The 15279-nt window shown below is 44.3% G+C and overlaps 1 protein-coding gene across 1 annotated transcript in view; it reads left to right on the forward strand.

Moving 5' to 3' along the window:
• Positions 1-15279, forward strand: part of LOC140914480 (uncharacterized) — a 76914-nt gene that overhangs the window by 18364 nt on the left and 43271 nt on the right. The window contains exons 4-7 of the mRNA XM_073352393.1: positions 114-264; positions 833-1215; positions 11596-11698; positions 13732-13794. Coding sequence (XP_073208494.1) covers positions 114-264; positions 833-1215; positions 11596-11698; positions 13732-13775 — 681 coding nt within the window. The 3' untranslated portion in view covers positions 13776-13794. The remainder of the gene's footprint in view (positions 1-113; positions 265-832; positions 1216-11595; positions 11699-13731; positions 13795-15279) is intronic.

A 15279-nucleotide genomic window follows, 5' to 3' on the forward strand; every position in this document is an offset into this window, starting at 1 on the left:
GCACTGTTTAAGGTCAATGGGTGGGAAAAGATCTGGGATAAGCTAGTCATGTGACAGCAGAGAACTAAACTTGACTTACTGATCATCTTGTACTCTTACTGATCATCTTGTAGACTATCTTGGATTCAGATCTGAAGAAGGTAGCTATTCAGGTTGGTGTAACAGAGGATCATCTAAAAAACAAGAGAACCTCTGAAAAGATCTTTAAAACAATTGAGAGGAAAGGAGGAATAGAAGCTGTACGGAAAGAGGTCCAGATGAGAGGTACTAATTCATTAGTGCAAATTAAGTAAGATACCACTTTGCCCGGTATTTTAGCATTCACCTCATTACAGTAATACACTGGATTGAAGTAGACTCTACAAGCTTGCCTTGTTACAAAAGCAAGTAAAACATGACTTCATAGATAAGGCTGATGTAACTGAAGGTTCCTTCCATATTTAATAGAGAATCTGTTTAGAGGCATATTGATAGTGTGCAGGGGGTAAGGGCAATGCAAGCCTCAAAGATTGGATTTGAGCTTTCCTAAAATACAGGGGTGTTCACATCTTGAGGTTTTGCTCTGGGCACACTTAGTAGGCACACTAGCTATATTAAGAGTATTAACAGCTAGATATCTGACCCTTTCTCTAGGGCTGTATACTGCCTCATCCCTACCCCCTTGTATCGTACAACATAATATGGGATAAGTGCCTCGGAATTCTGCTTCTTTAAGATTTCTGATGAGCGAAAACCTGTGCCTAACAAAGGGTTGCTGAGGTTGATTGGGTAGGAAATCAAATCTGAGACCGATACGCTCTTGGGTTTAATGTATAACTTCATTTTTCTACAGCCACATCTTCAAGATCCAGTTCTCCTCCTCTACTTCATTCTACATCATCTTCAGAGCGAAGTTCAACCATCAGTCGTAGTATTGAACTAAACTCCCCAATTCTGAGAGCAGATGATGGACTCAAAGCAATTCTACTAGCCCCTCCCTCTACGTCAAAAGTGCTGTTACCTCCATGGAATGTCCCTTCAGTTGTCATTGCACCAGCACCTCCAATGCCATCTCCTTGGTCCCCTTCTAAAAGGGCATCACCAACGGGTCTACATAAACAGACCCTCAGACTGAGAGGACAACAGCTGCATAAAATAAAGACTGAAAAGACCCCAACTACTTTGCATCCAAATGATTTAATGGGTCAGATCAGAAAGGGAATCCAGCTGAAATCGGCAAGTATTATATTTTTTTTAACCACTATTAATTGATACTAGTGAGCATATAAGAAAAGCTAAGTGTAACTAATACCAATACATCACAACTGGAGCAAAGGAGAGTGTGGAATCTAAGGGTGCAATTTAAGACTTGGTGTAGGCCTGTGTTCCTATAGCACAGTTGTGCTGCAGCGAAGAAGCTGACTACGGTACAATGTAAATGTAACTCTAGAAACCCTTTTTAAAAAAGTCATCTTATTGTCAAGATATAGACAACAAGAATGTGAAAACTGAGAATAAACAACTTCTTCAAAGTAAAATGCCACCCTAAGCTTGGATGGGTCACTTCCCCAAACTTTGCATCTAAGTGGAACTTGCATCCAAGGTGCTGTAACTTACCTTAGAGTAAAGAAAGCAGTGACTCTCCAAAACATGAGTTAATGCAATGGCAAATAAGCAATAAATTAATGTGTTTAACTTTCTATTTCTAAGATACCTTTTAAACAACTAATATGTTTCTTTCAAATAACTCCATTTTCACTTTATAAATAAATCAATGTATTATCAAAGAACTGCTTGATGCTCAGTGGGACACAGTCTCTTATTAGAGAACAGTCAGGGTAGTTAAGTAGTGAACTGTCACTTCATCTGTAGAGTTCTGCTACTAAAAGTAACACTCAAATTGACCAAAAAGATCAAACAAGGTTCATAATAGCCAGTCTGGATGAGCACATTAAACCTCCTCTTGTAAAATTGCCTGTAAAATAGCCTGGAAAGGAATCTTTCCCAAATATGGCTTAAAACTAATAGCAAGACTTGAGACTTGCCTTTTCTCTGCTAAATGCATAGATTACTAGTATGTGGACTTATGTGCCATCAATCAGGGATCTCAAACTCAAATCACCACGAGGGCCACATGAGGACGAGTACATTGGCCCAGGGACCGCATCACTGAAACCCTTTCATACAACTATACAAAAGTATAGTCAAAAATGGAAAAAAATGAAGAGTAATATAGTATGCTATTAAAAGTCAATGTATTAACTTTTTTTAAAAAAACTACTATAATGCTAAGAGAGGTTTTAATGAAATATAAACACTCAGTAATGCACTTCTATCAAATGACAAAACACACATTTACTTATAGAATTACTTTGGTTAAGCCTCCCCACTCCACCTCTTCCATGAGACCCCACCTCTTCTCTGCCTCCTCCCCTGAGCACGCCACATTCCCACTCTCTCCTGGAAAGTCCTAAGTGCCACCAAACTGCTGTTTGGAGACGGGAAGCGCTGGGAGGTAGGCGGAGGAGCGGGGATGCGACCCACTGTGGGGGGGGGGAGGAGGGGAGCTTGGCTGCCAGTGGAGTTGGCACCTATGGTGGGCTGCAGGAAATAACTCCACGGGCCGGCCGCGTGTTTGAGACCCCTGACTTAAATGTTAGGTAGGTAGGCTGACTTGTAAAGGTACATGGTGAGGCAGAACTAAGTAGAATAAAGGAGTCCAAATTCCTATTCTGCTTTGATATAAAGTTGAGATGAATTTCCAAAGCTGTTGGAGTGGAAATCTTGCAAAACTAAGCTTTCTGCTGGTGCTTCTGGTGGAGTTTTATTCCGTACTCATGACCTGTACCCCAAACTGCCAAAAAAAGGAAGTCTGAGGCTCTGGCTATACTAGAGAGCTTACAGCAGTGCTGTAAGCTCTCTAGTGTAGCCATTCAAAGCCGATCGGAGTGACCTCTCCCATCAACTTAATTAATCCTCCCTGCCAATGAGTGGCGGTAGCTATGTCAGTGGGAAAAGCTCTCCAGCACTTAGGTTGGTGTCATTTATATCACTCGGGGGTGGCATAGTCGTACTCCTGAGAGACAAAACTTATACTGACATAAGTGGTCGTGTAGACATAGCCTGAGTTCTTAGATCCTGTGAAATCACATGAATGGTTGTTGTAAACCACAAAATACAACCCTCTTTGGGAAATTCTAGGCATCCTGATGTCTGGATAAAAAGACCAACTGGAGCTCTGTGCTTAGAAAACCTACACATAAGTACAGTGAACAACAGAATTTTATTTGGAACTGCTAACGTAGTTAAAGTTGAAAAATAACATGAGAAATCAAGAGGTTGAGTTTTGGAACTGCTGGTGCATCAGACAAACTTGTCTGCACCATCTATAGCAGGGGTGGGCAAGCTTTTTGGCCCGAGGGCCACATCTGGGTTGGGAAATTGCTTACAGGGCCAGGGCAGGGGGTGGAGTGTGGGGTGTGGGAAGGGGTGCAGTGTGCAGGAAGGGGCTCAGGGCAAGGGGTTGGGGCAGAGGAAGGTGCAAGGTGTATGAGGGGGCTCAGGGAAGGGGGTTAAGGTATAGGAGGGGTGTGGGGTGCAGCAGGGGGCTCAGGATGGGGAGTTGAGGTGCAGGAGGGGTGCGGCAGGGGGCTTAGGGCAGGGAGTTGTGGGGCAGGGTGCAGGAGGGGTTCAGGCTCCGGCCTGGCACCGCTTACTTAGAGCGGCTCCAGGGTGGCAGCGGCACGCACCAGTGCCAGAGCAGGTTCCCTGTCTGCCCCGGCTCCGGCCCCGGCCCCACCCCTGCACCGCTCTGGGAAGCGGCTGGCACCATGTCCCTGGGGGTGGGGGCGCAGAGAGCTCCACATGTTTCCTTTGCCTGTGGGTACCTCCCCCTGCCCCCTCCACCAAAAAAAAAGCTCCCATTCCCCAGGAATGGGATACTGCAGCCCATGGGAGGTTTGGGGGAGGTACCCACAGGCAAGAGCAGCATGCGGAGCTCTCTTCTTCCCCCCCGCCCCCTGCATCCCCAGGGGCTGCAGGGACATGGTGTGGCCACTTCCCAGAGTGGCATAGAGCCCAAGGCGGTGGCAGTCCCGCGGGCCGGATCCAAAGCCCCGAGGGGCTGGACCCAGCCCATGGGCCGTAGTTTGCCCACCCCTGATCTATAGGTACTGTAATCAGTCAGCCCAGCTGTACTAAGAATAGTATTTAGTATAGTGTGCTATTTATCAGCCTCTTTCCTGCAGCTTTCTGTGCTAGAAGCTATCAGATGGGTCTCAAAACATTCTCATTTGCTTCGTATCTGTTTCAAGAGTCTCTGGGGGGAGGTTAAGGGACATAACTGCATTTTCTCAACAGCATGGGTTCTCCAGATGCTGATCATTATTGTAACATATCCCTCATCAACCTACAATAGCTGAGCACTGCCTCGTGCAGTTCTTTATCCTATCACATATAAACATGAATATGTTCTATCATAACAATCTAACTGAATCTGGTTAATTGCAGATGGAATAACTTGAAGGTTGGACTTCAGTTGTAAATGTAATGCAGATACTAGTGCTGGCAATGTGAAATAGACCCAACAAGTGTCTGTAATACCTGCTCCATAGGTTTGTATTTGCTTATGAAGCTCTTGATATATGGGAAACTGAGTTTATCCCACAGCCATGTGTCATATAATGGCCTAGATCTGAGGGAGTACAGCATCAAAATAAGTAGAAGGGACCCATTTTATTTTGAGCATAGGTTTCAATGATAAAATAATGCTGGTACTCTCTAGGATGGGCTTAGGAAGCTATTTATAACAGCTTTCCTTTACAGCTGTCATGGAAGAAGACACTTTGGGTACAATTAAAATGTTATCAGAAGTCTTTTAGTTGGGGTAGTTAACCACAGAGAAGAGTGGCTTCCATAGACAAAAATCTGAGAGCCTATGAAATCTGATAGCAGAGAAATCACTCACGGTGCTGGATGATTATAAAAGAAATACTCTCTAACAGGGAGGCATGAAAAAACGTTCCGAACAATTAAGTAGCTTGAGTGTAACTCTCCAACCTGAAGAGGACCCTGAGTCTCACAAGGGGTATGTGTTGCTGCCCCCTGCAATGGGAGAAGGCAGAAAGGACAAGACAAACTGGGTCCTGTAAAGACTGGAAATCTCACAGGACATTTGGGGTAGGCTTGAGGTCTTGTAGGATTTGACACATGATTTGGAGCCATAACAGCCATATGGTTAGAGTTACTTCCTGGTTTCCAGTAGTTAACCCAATCTCACTCCTTTGCCCACCTGGATAGGGCCAGAGCAGGGCAGCTTCCTTAGGCTTTGCCTCATGCTGCTGCTGCAGGTGGGCCAGCAGCTGTGCAAGGTGGTGAGACCATGCCCAGATGGCTTTACTTCAGAGCGATTCACTTTCATGGTGCCCCATGTGGCGCTGCTCATGGGCCAGGTGCTGGGCCAACATAAGGGCTGCCTCACTTCCCCTGTGGGCCCTGCAGGGCTCAAGGTGCTAGGGCAGTGGGAGTTAAGAATTCATAGGGAGGAAAGGGGCCAGGGCTGAGCCCCATAGCCTGGGCAGAATCCTAGTGAGGAATCCTGGCTGCCTCTGGCTGTGGGATATGCCTATGAAGAGCTGCTTGCTGCCTTTTGTCACTTGAATGAGGCCCCTCTGCCCCCCACCCACACATGAGGTGGAGTTTACCTGGTAACTGTGCCTTGCTTTGCTAATCTAGTTGGTTCTTACCTGGGGCCCATCTAATTCAGATGGGTAGTGTGGTGGCTGGGTTGATGGCTCTGATCTGGGACTAGGTCTGATGCTTCCTGGCTTGGTTCTTGTTCCTGGTGCAGAGACCCATTCTATTTGAGCATTCCTTTATGCTTGTCTCTCCCTAATCTCCTGTGGACTAGTCATGCTTGCAGCCTAAAGCTATGCACAACATAGAAACTGGCATTTTTGGAAGCAGAAAGGGAAACTCAGTCACTAGCAATAGACTGTATATCTGGTGTTGCTACTGGTGACTTTGTTCCTGTGAGATGCGGTCAACAAGACTGATCTAATCAGACACCTATTGAGGAGTGTCCTTTTCCAGACTTAAGGTCTTTTTCTACAGCAGTTTAGTGGGTTAAAGCATTTCAGTTAGGGGTTTGCACACTTAAGACAAACTTCCTTAATGTTGACTGCAGAGACTGTATCATCTGTCCTACCCCAACAATGAGAAATTTCCACTTCTAAGCATACTGTGTTAGAATTTTCCACTGAGTTCTGGTGAACTTCACTGTCAGTGCCCATAAACCCCGCTGTCCCTACAACATTTACAGAATAGAAGTTATAAAAGGTGCCTCACCACCACTCCATCCTGGGCTCTAGAAACTTTGTCCATGATAATGCAGTCTTTTAAATTCTAATGTAAAATACAAGCTTAGGGAGGACAATCCTCTGCAGTTGGAAGGCAAATGACTACTCCCACACCTTCCTGAGCCCTGCCTTTCCCAAGGGAAGCCAAGACAATGGGGGTATGAATAGGTCCTCTAATGGAAGGTGCCTGTGATAACCATACATTGAGCAGACAGTGGTATGGACTAAGGGAAGGCACTTGTATGAAAGGCTGTAGAGAACTGATATGATTGTTAGCTTATTTTGTCTGGTGTAATCTTTCAGCAGTGATATTCCTTGCTTATAAAGCTAAAGTGACTCTTCTTGAGTTAGAAGCCATCTCTATGCTAGAATCTCTGCCATATTGGAGATATGGACAAACATGGTAGCCCCTGATGTACCTCTGTCTCTCAGGGCTCATGAGACTGAACCAGGTCCCCAAAGGATGGTGCAGCCTTCAGCTTTGCAGGGCTGCAGTCTGGGCTGTTAAACAGGAGAATCTGAATGCAGCTCCCCTGAGCCCATGTTTTAACTGGGGTCAGAAGACCAGGTGTTAGTGTAGGTGGGATCTTAACCCCCATTCCCAGCCAATGTCTGGATTATTAAACTATGGCTTGAATGGCTTTGAGTGTTTGTCTCTGTCCTTGCATAGCAGTCCTGCTCAAGCATGTCAGTCAGTATCAGTGCCAGAATTCTTCCAGTCAGCTGGGTGTTTCATGAACCCACAAACTGGCTACCGTGTGGGTACACCAATCAGTTGCTGGATGAACTGAACACTCTCTCTACCAGTTTCCTGAAACTTGGGGGGGAAATGGTTCAGCTCTGGAATTTCGTCTATATCTCTCCTTGTGTGGCCTCAGGTGGCAAAGGGAGTGCAGATCAGGTTCTGAGATGAGCAGAGTCATCTTTGGGATGGAGTCCTACTTGCCTCAAATGGTCCATGTTTTTGAAATGTGTGGATTGTGCTCTGAACAGAGAGGCTTGTCTGTCTCCTCTGTCTTGCCTGACAGGAACTGGAATGCACTTAAGGGCAGGACATATTTTGTTGTCTCACCCACAGCCCTATGGAAAAGACCATTTCCCTTCTCTTGGAGCGCAGTAGCCCTTCACAGGGAGGAGAAGGAGTGACTCAGTCTGCATGGAATCCTTTATGTGACTAAGGTTCTCAAAACACGTTTTTTATCTAGAGATGTTTAACAATTAACACAACCAAACAGAAATCTGTAGGCAATATTCATTTCACTGCCAAGCATGTGCCTGAGCTTAACAGCAGTATAGCTAATGCTCTCTCAGTTGCAGGCAGCAGATTCAGAGCACTAGCACTAGAAGCCAAGGAAGTGCCAGAACAGAGGTGGGCAGCTCTGTGGAATCTTGGTTGCTAGAAACTGTATCCACAGCCAAGGGAGCATGGTACACATGCACCTTTTTAGCTTACAAAATGGCATTTGATATGTGTGGATTTATTTTTTTAATTTTTTTTTTTTTGGGTGAGGGCTGAAGGTCTGCTAGGGACTTGCCTATACCAGAATCCCCAAATTGGGTCGTTCATGGTCTTGCTTTAGGTAACTGGTTATCTGTGGTGGTCTCACTGCAGATCATCCGGACCCCCATCTGGGGATTCATAAGTCACAGGATGTAGGAGAGCTGAACCCAGGCAGCAGGGATGCACAGCAATGTCAGGAAGCCAGTGACCTTGTAGATCCTTAGGCAATTCAGTTTCTTCCTTGGGTTTGCTATTTAGGGGGGTGAGGCTGTACTGTTTAAAGCAACCTTTCTGTTGGCTTTCTTCAGGGCCTTCTCGGTCAGTAAGTTATTTCTCTTGTGCCAAAGACTCTTTGGGGCAGGCTCTCAAACTACAGGACATGCAGTGGAGAGGTGACTTTGTACAGCTCAAGGTGCACAGATCACAAACTGATCAAATTGGGGTTGGTGAGGGTGACCTGTGGCCTATATGGGCATTGAAGGCATATGTGGCTCAATGGCCATCTGGTGAGGGTCCCCTGCTCAAATTCCAGTTTGTGGGAGTGTGTAGGAAGGTGCTGTCATTCTTAAGCTTGCCACTGGGAGATTATGGCTCCCACTTCTTCCATACAGGGGCCTCAACAGCAGCTACCCAGTTGGACCTGGGTGCATCAGAGGTCCAGGCTATAGGGCACAGATGATTTAGGCTCCAAGTTCTTTGTGCGGTTGCCTGAGGGGAAGCCGATGCAGTTGATGGGCCATAATCACCACAGGCTTTCAGTGTCTGCTTCCTTCCCCATGTCTATCATACAGAATGTATCTGGGGATGCCTACTGCTGGGGATATGGATTTGGGGGCACAGCATTGTGCACTGGGTTTACAAGAAACCATGTAATTCAGCAAGGGACTTGCAGCTGGGTCTTGGGCTGGATGGAGTTGTGTTTTGGCACAGCAGATAGGCATGCAGTGGGACCAGCCCATAGCTCTCTTGAATAGCCTGGTGCTCCTTGTTATCCACCTAGGATGACCTGGGAATGTGCCATGGGCTCCAACTGATCTGGGAGGCTAAGTGGGTTATTCATAGAAACATAGAATATCAGGGTTGGAAGGGACCTCAGGAGATCTAGTCCAACCCCCTGCTCAAAGCAGGGCCAATCCCCAATTTTTGCCCCAGATCCCTAAATGGCCCCCTCAAGGATTGAACTCACAAACCTGGGTTTAGTGGGCCAATGCTCAAACCACTAAGCTATCCTATTGGACTATTGGTTGACTTGTTTCCTGGTGTGAGGATAATATGGTTGGACATTCTGGCCCACAGGGTTTGGTGGACTGCTGTTCACCCACAAAAAAGGTGGATAGGGCCCAGAGGAAAGCCAGTTTGAAAGAATCAACATGGCTGGAGTCCCAAGGTAGCTGAGGTATCAGGTTAGAGTGCAGCTGAGACTTATCAAGGGGATTGAATGCACCTCTGATATAGGTACTGATTTGTTCCTGGATGATCTCTGTGTGAGGTCGGCCAAACTTCTAGGTAGCCTGTGCAAAGTGGGGTGGTGCCTCCTTGTGACAGGTGCCCAAGGCAGGAACTCACTGATTTAGGCTCCAGCTACAAAAAGGTAGCATAGTGAACATTGTGAGGGCAATCCCTATATGAGAGGGGGCATTGCAACTGCAGCTTTTTCAGAGATAAAAGGTGGTCTCTTATGCTCCATGCCTCATCATCTTCACTAGTTTTGAACATTAAAAGTCTACAAAATTAGGTGGTTTCTCCTAAACGTCTCTCCTCCTGGGAGGAGGAGTTCCTTCCCTACAAAAGGCTTTGTAATACAGGGAGGGTTGATAACTTCACTATAAATAGAACTACACCAAGCCTATCTGAAAGCAGAAGTGTCACTCTTATTACCTCTATCTGCAGTATTTCCTTGTGTTTAGGAAATATTTGAATCTCTATTTGAGGCAATTCACAAATTGTTAAAGGCAAAGTATGAGTCTACTACTCAAATCTGGGAAAAGTGTGTGTACTAGCTATTTTCCATCCTGAGGTTAAAATTGGACAAACTGGTCTTATCCTAATAACTGAGTGGAAGTTTCAACCCTAATCTGAAAAGATCAGGGTTGGGTCTTGTGAACTGACTGGAGCTTTACTTAAAACATCTCTTCCAAATTAATTCATTTCTCATGAGTTGTTTAGCCTAAAACTAAACAAACAGTGATTCCAAATGCTCATACATGCATCATTACTGATGATTTTTGGTCAGGTTTTTCATTCTGGTAATATTTTAAAGTAAATATTGGATAGCATAATTACACTTTCTAAAAATAACTTTAATAGTAATATACCCACCTCACATCTGGAGTGGACTTTCTAATGTTGAAGCAAAACTCTTCCCTGAAGAAAACTTAATTTAACAGATTGTTAATCGTAATTCCTAGTTAAGTAACAGAGTCTAATAGCCATAATCCTCAGCGCTAGTTTATTGATCTAATCCTGAGAGGTATTTTTGGCAGAACTCTGCTAATCTAATTTGGAAACTTTTTTACAAATAATTGTTTCAAGGCCTTAAAAGCCCTTGGTATAAAGCATTTGTTCATGTCTATGTAGTCACTGCCTCATAAAATGAACATCTTTCATGATCCCTGTTAGTAGCATGTATTATGATAGGTCAGAAAGGACAACAAAAAGCTAGGAGTTGCAGTGGCTTCTGTTTAATTTGTCTTGTTCAGTGACAGTATCAAGGGGAGTCTGTAAAATGGAAACTGGAATGTGAACACCACATGGTACCGTGGATGGAAAGTGCAGTCTTGCCAGGTCCTAACCTGGAATATTGTATCTCATCAGTGTCCAGGCTCTTCATCCAATGTCCATGATGTGACGTGATTCCAGATCTTTATGGTGGATAGCTGATTTGCAAATCTCCTAAACTGTGTAGCTCTGAGTGAAGTCTCTGCTCCATGTAAGGTGTCAGACTTAAGCCCTCTTACCACAGCACAGGCAGTGGGAGGGCAGATAGGCTTGGTGTATTTGCATTTATAGTGAAGTTATCAACCCTCTGTGTATTACAAAGCCTTTTGTAGGGAAGGAATAACTCCTCCCAGGAGGTAAAACCTTTATGGGAAATTACCTAGTCTTGTGAACTGTTAATGTTCAAAACCAGTGAAGATGAGGCTTGGAGCATCCGAGACAACCTTTTATCTCAGAGCTGCAGTTGCTCCAGGCACTCTCCAGCTAAGCTTAGTTTGCTTCCTCCTGTCCCAGAGTGGCTATTCAGGATATATTCAATCCTAGGCTCCCTTCTAAGGATGCACACATCTGAAGCTGTACTGGAATCTGGGAACAGATCAGCTATATTGGGTAAGAACTAGTTCTGCCTGGCTGCTGACCTGGAACAAAGTCAAAGTAAGGAATAATTAATTCTGTGTCCCCTGCCCATGGCAAGAACACCAACATCTTGCTTTCACCTCCACCATCCAATCAAAGACAAGTAGCTTCATGGTGCAGCTATCAGACTGGCTTGAAATAGGGTATATGGTTTCTAGCTGTAACTCTCCCAAATAATTTATAAACTGGACCAAAGTTAAGGCAGAGTTATTGAACTAAAACAGATCTTATTTCGGCCAACCAATTAATCATCATATAGTACACTTAAAGAATGTGTTGAATCTTTACTAAATACATTCTTGCCCAACTTCATAAATAGTAACTTAAACCTAACTCCATATTTCTGGTCTTAATAGCTCCATTATACAAGTCTAAATGATCACACCTATTAATCTATTTAAACAGGTGACTCTAACTCCAACATCACCACAGTCCCCCAACGATGGAGGAATAGTAGCTGCTCTTAAGGATGTTATTCAGAAGAGATATAAGGCCCTTGACTCTTCAGGTAGGCTTATAAAATCTTTTCTTTGCTTAGAGAACTTTAGTATTGTGCTTTTCTGTTAAAATAGGAAATTTTACCAGTGTCTATTGGTGTAGTAGTTGGAGGAACACTACTGCGCTCAGTCTAACTTGTTTAGAACCCTTTCAGCTTGGTTTTAAAAGGTTCACTGTCTCCATTTATTCTGGATTTCTGACAGAGGTGGGCATGGATTTGGGGAATTACCTGTAGACAAGAGTTAAAACAAAACTTAAAATAGTAGTTCAGTATCTATTACAGAGGCTACTTCATGAACTGGTGAGGAATACCTACTAAGTAACTGCAAAAAATACATTTGGTTTTGTTCTGAACTACTTGTTGCTGGAATGGCATTCTTGAGGTATGATAGCTTACATCAGGGGTTCTCAAACTTCATTGCACCTTGACCTCCTTATGACAACAAATAGCTACAAGACCCCAGGAGAGTGGAGCAAAATCTGAGCCCACCCAAGCCCTGCTGCCTTATGTTGGGGGGGGGGGGCAAGCCCCACTATCCCAGTGGGGAGCAAGCCAAAGCCCAAGGGCTTGAGCCCCAGACATGGGGCCTGTAATCTGAGCCCTGACACCCTTGGGCTTCAGCCCTGGGCAGTGGGGCTCGGGCAATGGGGCTCAGGCTTTGGCCCAGGCCCCAGCAAGTCTAAGCCAATCTGATGACCCCATAGAACAGGATTGTGACCCACTTTGGGGTCCTGACTCAGTCTGAGAACTGCTGGCTTACATGTTTATAAGGAAAATGATCAAAACCAAGTATAGGCAAAGGAGAAGGAAGGGATGCAACACTAAAGCATCACTAAACAGCCATTGAACCAAACTGCAAACCCTATATATAATGGAATCCACTTCAAGCCAGGGGGTGCTGCAGCTCCCCTGCACCCCTAGATCCAGTGCCTATGTATAATGGGGTTACTCAGATTGATAATCTCTCCTCCTCCTCCACCTAGGTCCTTTATAGTGTCGTAGGTGTGTGTTTTTTTTTCTTTTTTTTAATTTTTTAATTTGAGAATGCAGAGGTCGCAAGTATTCTGACCTATAGAGCAGGGGTGGCCAACCTGAGCCTAAGAAGAAGCCAGAGTTTACCAATGTGCTTTGCCAAAGAACCACAGTAATGCGTCAGCAGCCCCCCCCATCAGCTCCCCCTCACTGACTCCCAGCGCCTCCTGGCCACCGGCAGCCCCACCAACCAGCACCTCCCCCTCTCCCCACACCTCCTGATCAGCTGTTTTGTGGCATGTAGGAGGCTTGGGGTGGAGGGGGAGGAGCGAGGACACTGCAGACTCAAGGGAGGGTGCTGGAAGGGGTGGAGTGGGGGCAGGGCCAAGGGTTGAGCAGTGAGCACCCTCTGGCACATTGGAAAGTTGGCACCTGTAGCTCCAGCCCCTGAGTCGGTGCCTATACAAGGAGCGGCATATTAACTTCTGAAGAGCTGCATGTGGCTGTGGAGCCACAGGTTGGCCACCCCTGCTATAGAGGGAAACATGCATTTTGAATCAAAAACGCTGGTGCAAGTAATTGAGAACTACTGCCTCTGACCTAAAAATAGACTACTTGTAGAAAGGCCTCTATAAGTTAGTATCCCAATTCATGCTTTCTTACCATCCCTCCCTCCTGACTTTTTTGGATTGGTAATTTTGATGCTGAGTTATCTTGTAAAATTACTCATGTATTACTTTTAATTCCACGAACTACCACTGTGCTCTGTGATCTGACTCGGTAACTTTTAGGCTGACTGATTTACAGGAAGAATCCTGGAGATAAACGTGAATCCCTTGTAGTCCTGAAGGCCCTACATCACACTCATCAATAATTTGTATATGCAGTTACTAGATGAGGATTACATGTATTGTAATTTAAGTCTTAGGAAACAGCAATAACAAAACATATGCCTGTCTAGCTTAGTTACAATACAAATCAGCTAACACTTTTAGTGAATCTATGATCGGGAAGTTCTTAATCTTTTGCCTAGTATGGGACACTAATATACTCTAAACCTCATTTTGCAGGTGAGGAGACTAGATCAGAGAACGAAGAAGAATGGAAAGACTAAAAGGCTCTTTATCCTTGAGGTATAAGAAAAATTACAAGCAAACTTGGGTACTCCCCCTTTCTTCCCCATCCCTGCCCCCGTAGGAAAAAGTTGAACTCTCCAGTTGCTTTAGTGTAAATACTACCTACTAAAATCTCAAAATGTAGATGGATTTTAAACCACCAACTTTCAAATGTGTGAGTATGGGATGTATAAAATAAACTTTTTTTTAAAAAAAGTTAGCACTTATTAGGAATCACTACTTCATTACATTTTTGACCACTTGCAAATGAAGACCTGCTTTTTACTACATAATTAAAATATAGTACAGAAAACTAACCCTTAAATTATTTACTTCAAATATTTATACTTCAAAATAGATACCTTAGGTAGGTTCATAAAATTAGATATGATGAACATCCAGGTAATGGTTCTGTAAAAAAGGAGGGGAGAAAAAAAACAAACTCTTCACTTAAACTTCTAAGGGCTATTTTCTGCTTCCATTGAAGTAAGTGGATGCATTCTGCTGTCTTCAATGAGTGTAGAATTTAGCCCTAAATAAGAGTAAAGTATTTGGCAAGCTGTTGATGAACACTAAACTTAAAATACCTGGGATCTTGAATACTAAAGACCGTCCTCCAGCTAACACATTGCCCAAACCTGAAAATGCAACTCAACAGTTGAGCAGGAAGGGGGAAAAATTACTATATAAACTAACCACTGGAGGCTTTATAGTTGGCAAAATTTAGCTGTGGAAAGTGCTATGGGGGCTAGTGACAAAAAGCAGTGAAATAGTTAGGTTTCTATGTCCTCTACAAACAGATTCTCCCAATGAACCTTAGGGCATTGGTCACGTGCAACTTAATGGTTTATACTGCCTCATGTAGCAAAAACTAAGTTTAGTAATGGGCAGTACAACAGGTCACTTAAAATTGCATAATTTTACTTTGAAAGTTGCTGTGGTAAATTGCAGCAGAGAACGTCAGCAAAATGGGTAACTCTTAATTTAAAGGGTTGTTGAAAACCTGGTCCAGTAGTAGTATGTAATTACTATTGAACAGGATTATCCCTTTATTAAGGAGCTGCATGTGAATATGCAATAACAAATTCAGTACTTACCACAAGAAGAATCTATCAGTAGGTCTCTTTCCACGGGCAGTTTCCAATCCTTTAGGTCACAGTAGCCCTTAGTCATCTTACTAAACCTTTATGCCTTAGTTTTCCCCATATGTTATGGGGGGCTAATGTTGAGCACTTCAACACTGCCCTTTCACCTGGGGAAACTTAAGCACTTTACAAAGGTGAATCAGCATTAGCCAGATTCATATGGGTTTCCAAAAAAAAATTTGAAGTACCCTGCAAAAAGGCTCTGTGGACTATTGGCTAAGACATGGCTCTGTTGCCTTGAAGCTCAGGATTTTGCTTGTGATACCACAAGCTATGCCCTGATTCTGTAAACACTTGCCAGCATGAGTTAGGCCCGTTTACTGGAGTTTAGAAAAGGGGAGGAGAAAGAAAGGGTGGG

The sequence above is a fragment of the Lepidochelys kempii genome, chromosome 7 (assembly GCF_965140265.1).
Source record: "Lepidochelys kempii isolate rLepKem1 chromosome 7, rLepKem1.hap2, whole genome shotgun sequence".
Classification (NCBI taxonomy): domain Eukaryota; kingdom Metazoa; phylum Chordata; order Testudines; family Cheloniidae; genus Lepidochelys; species Lepidochelys kempii.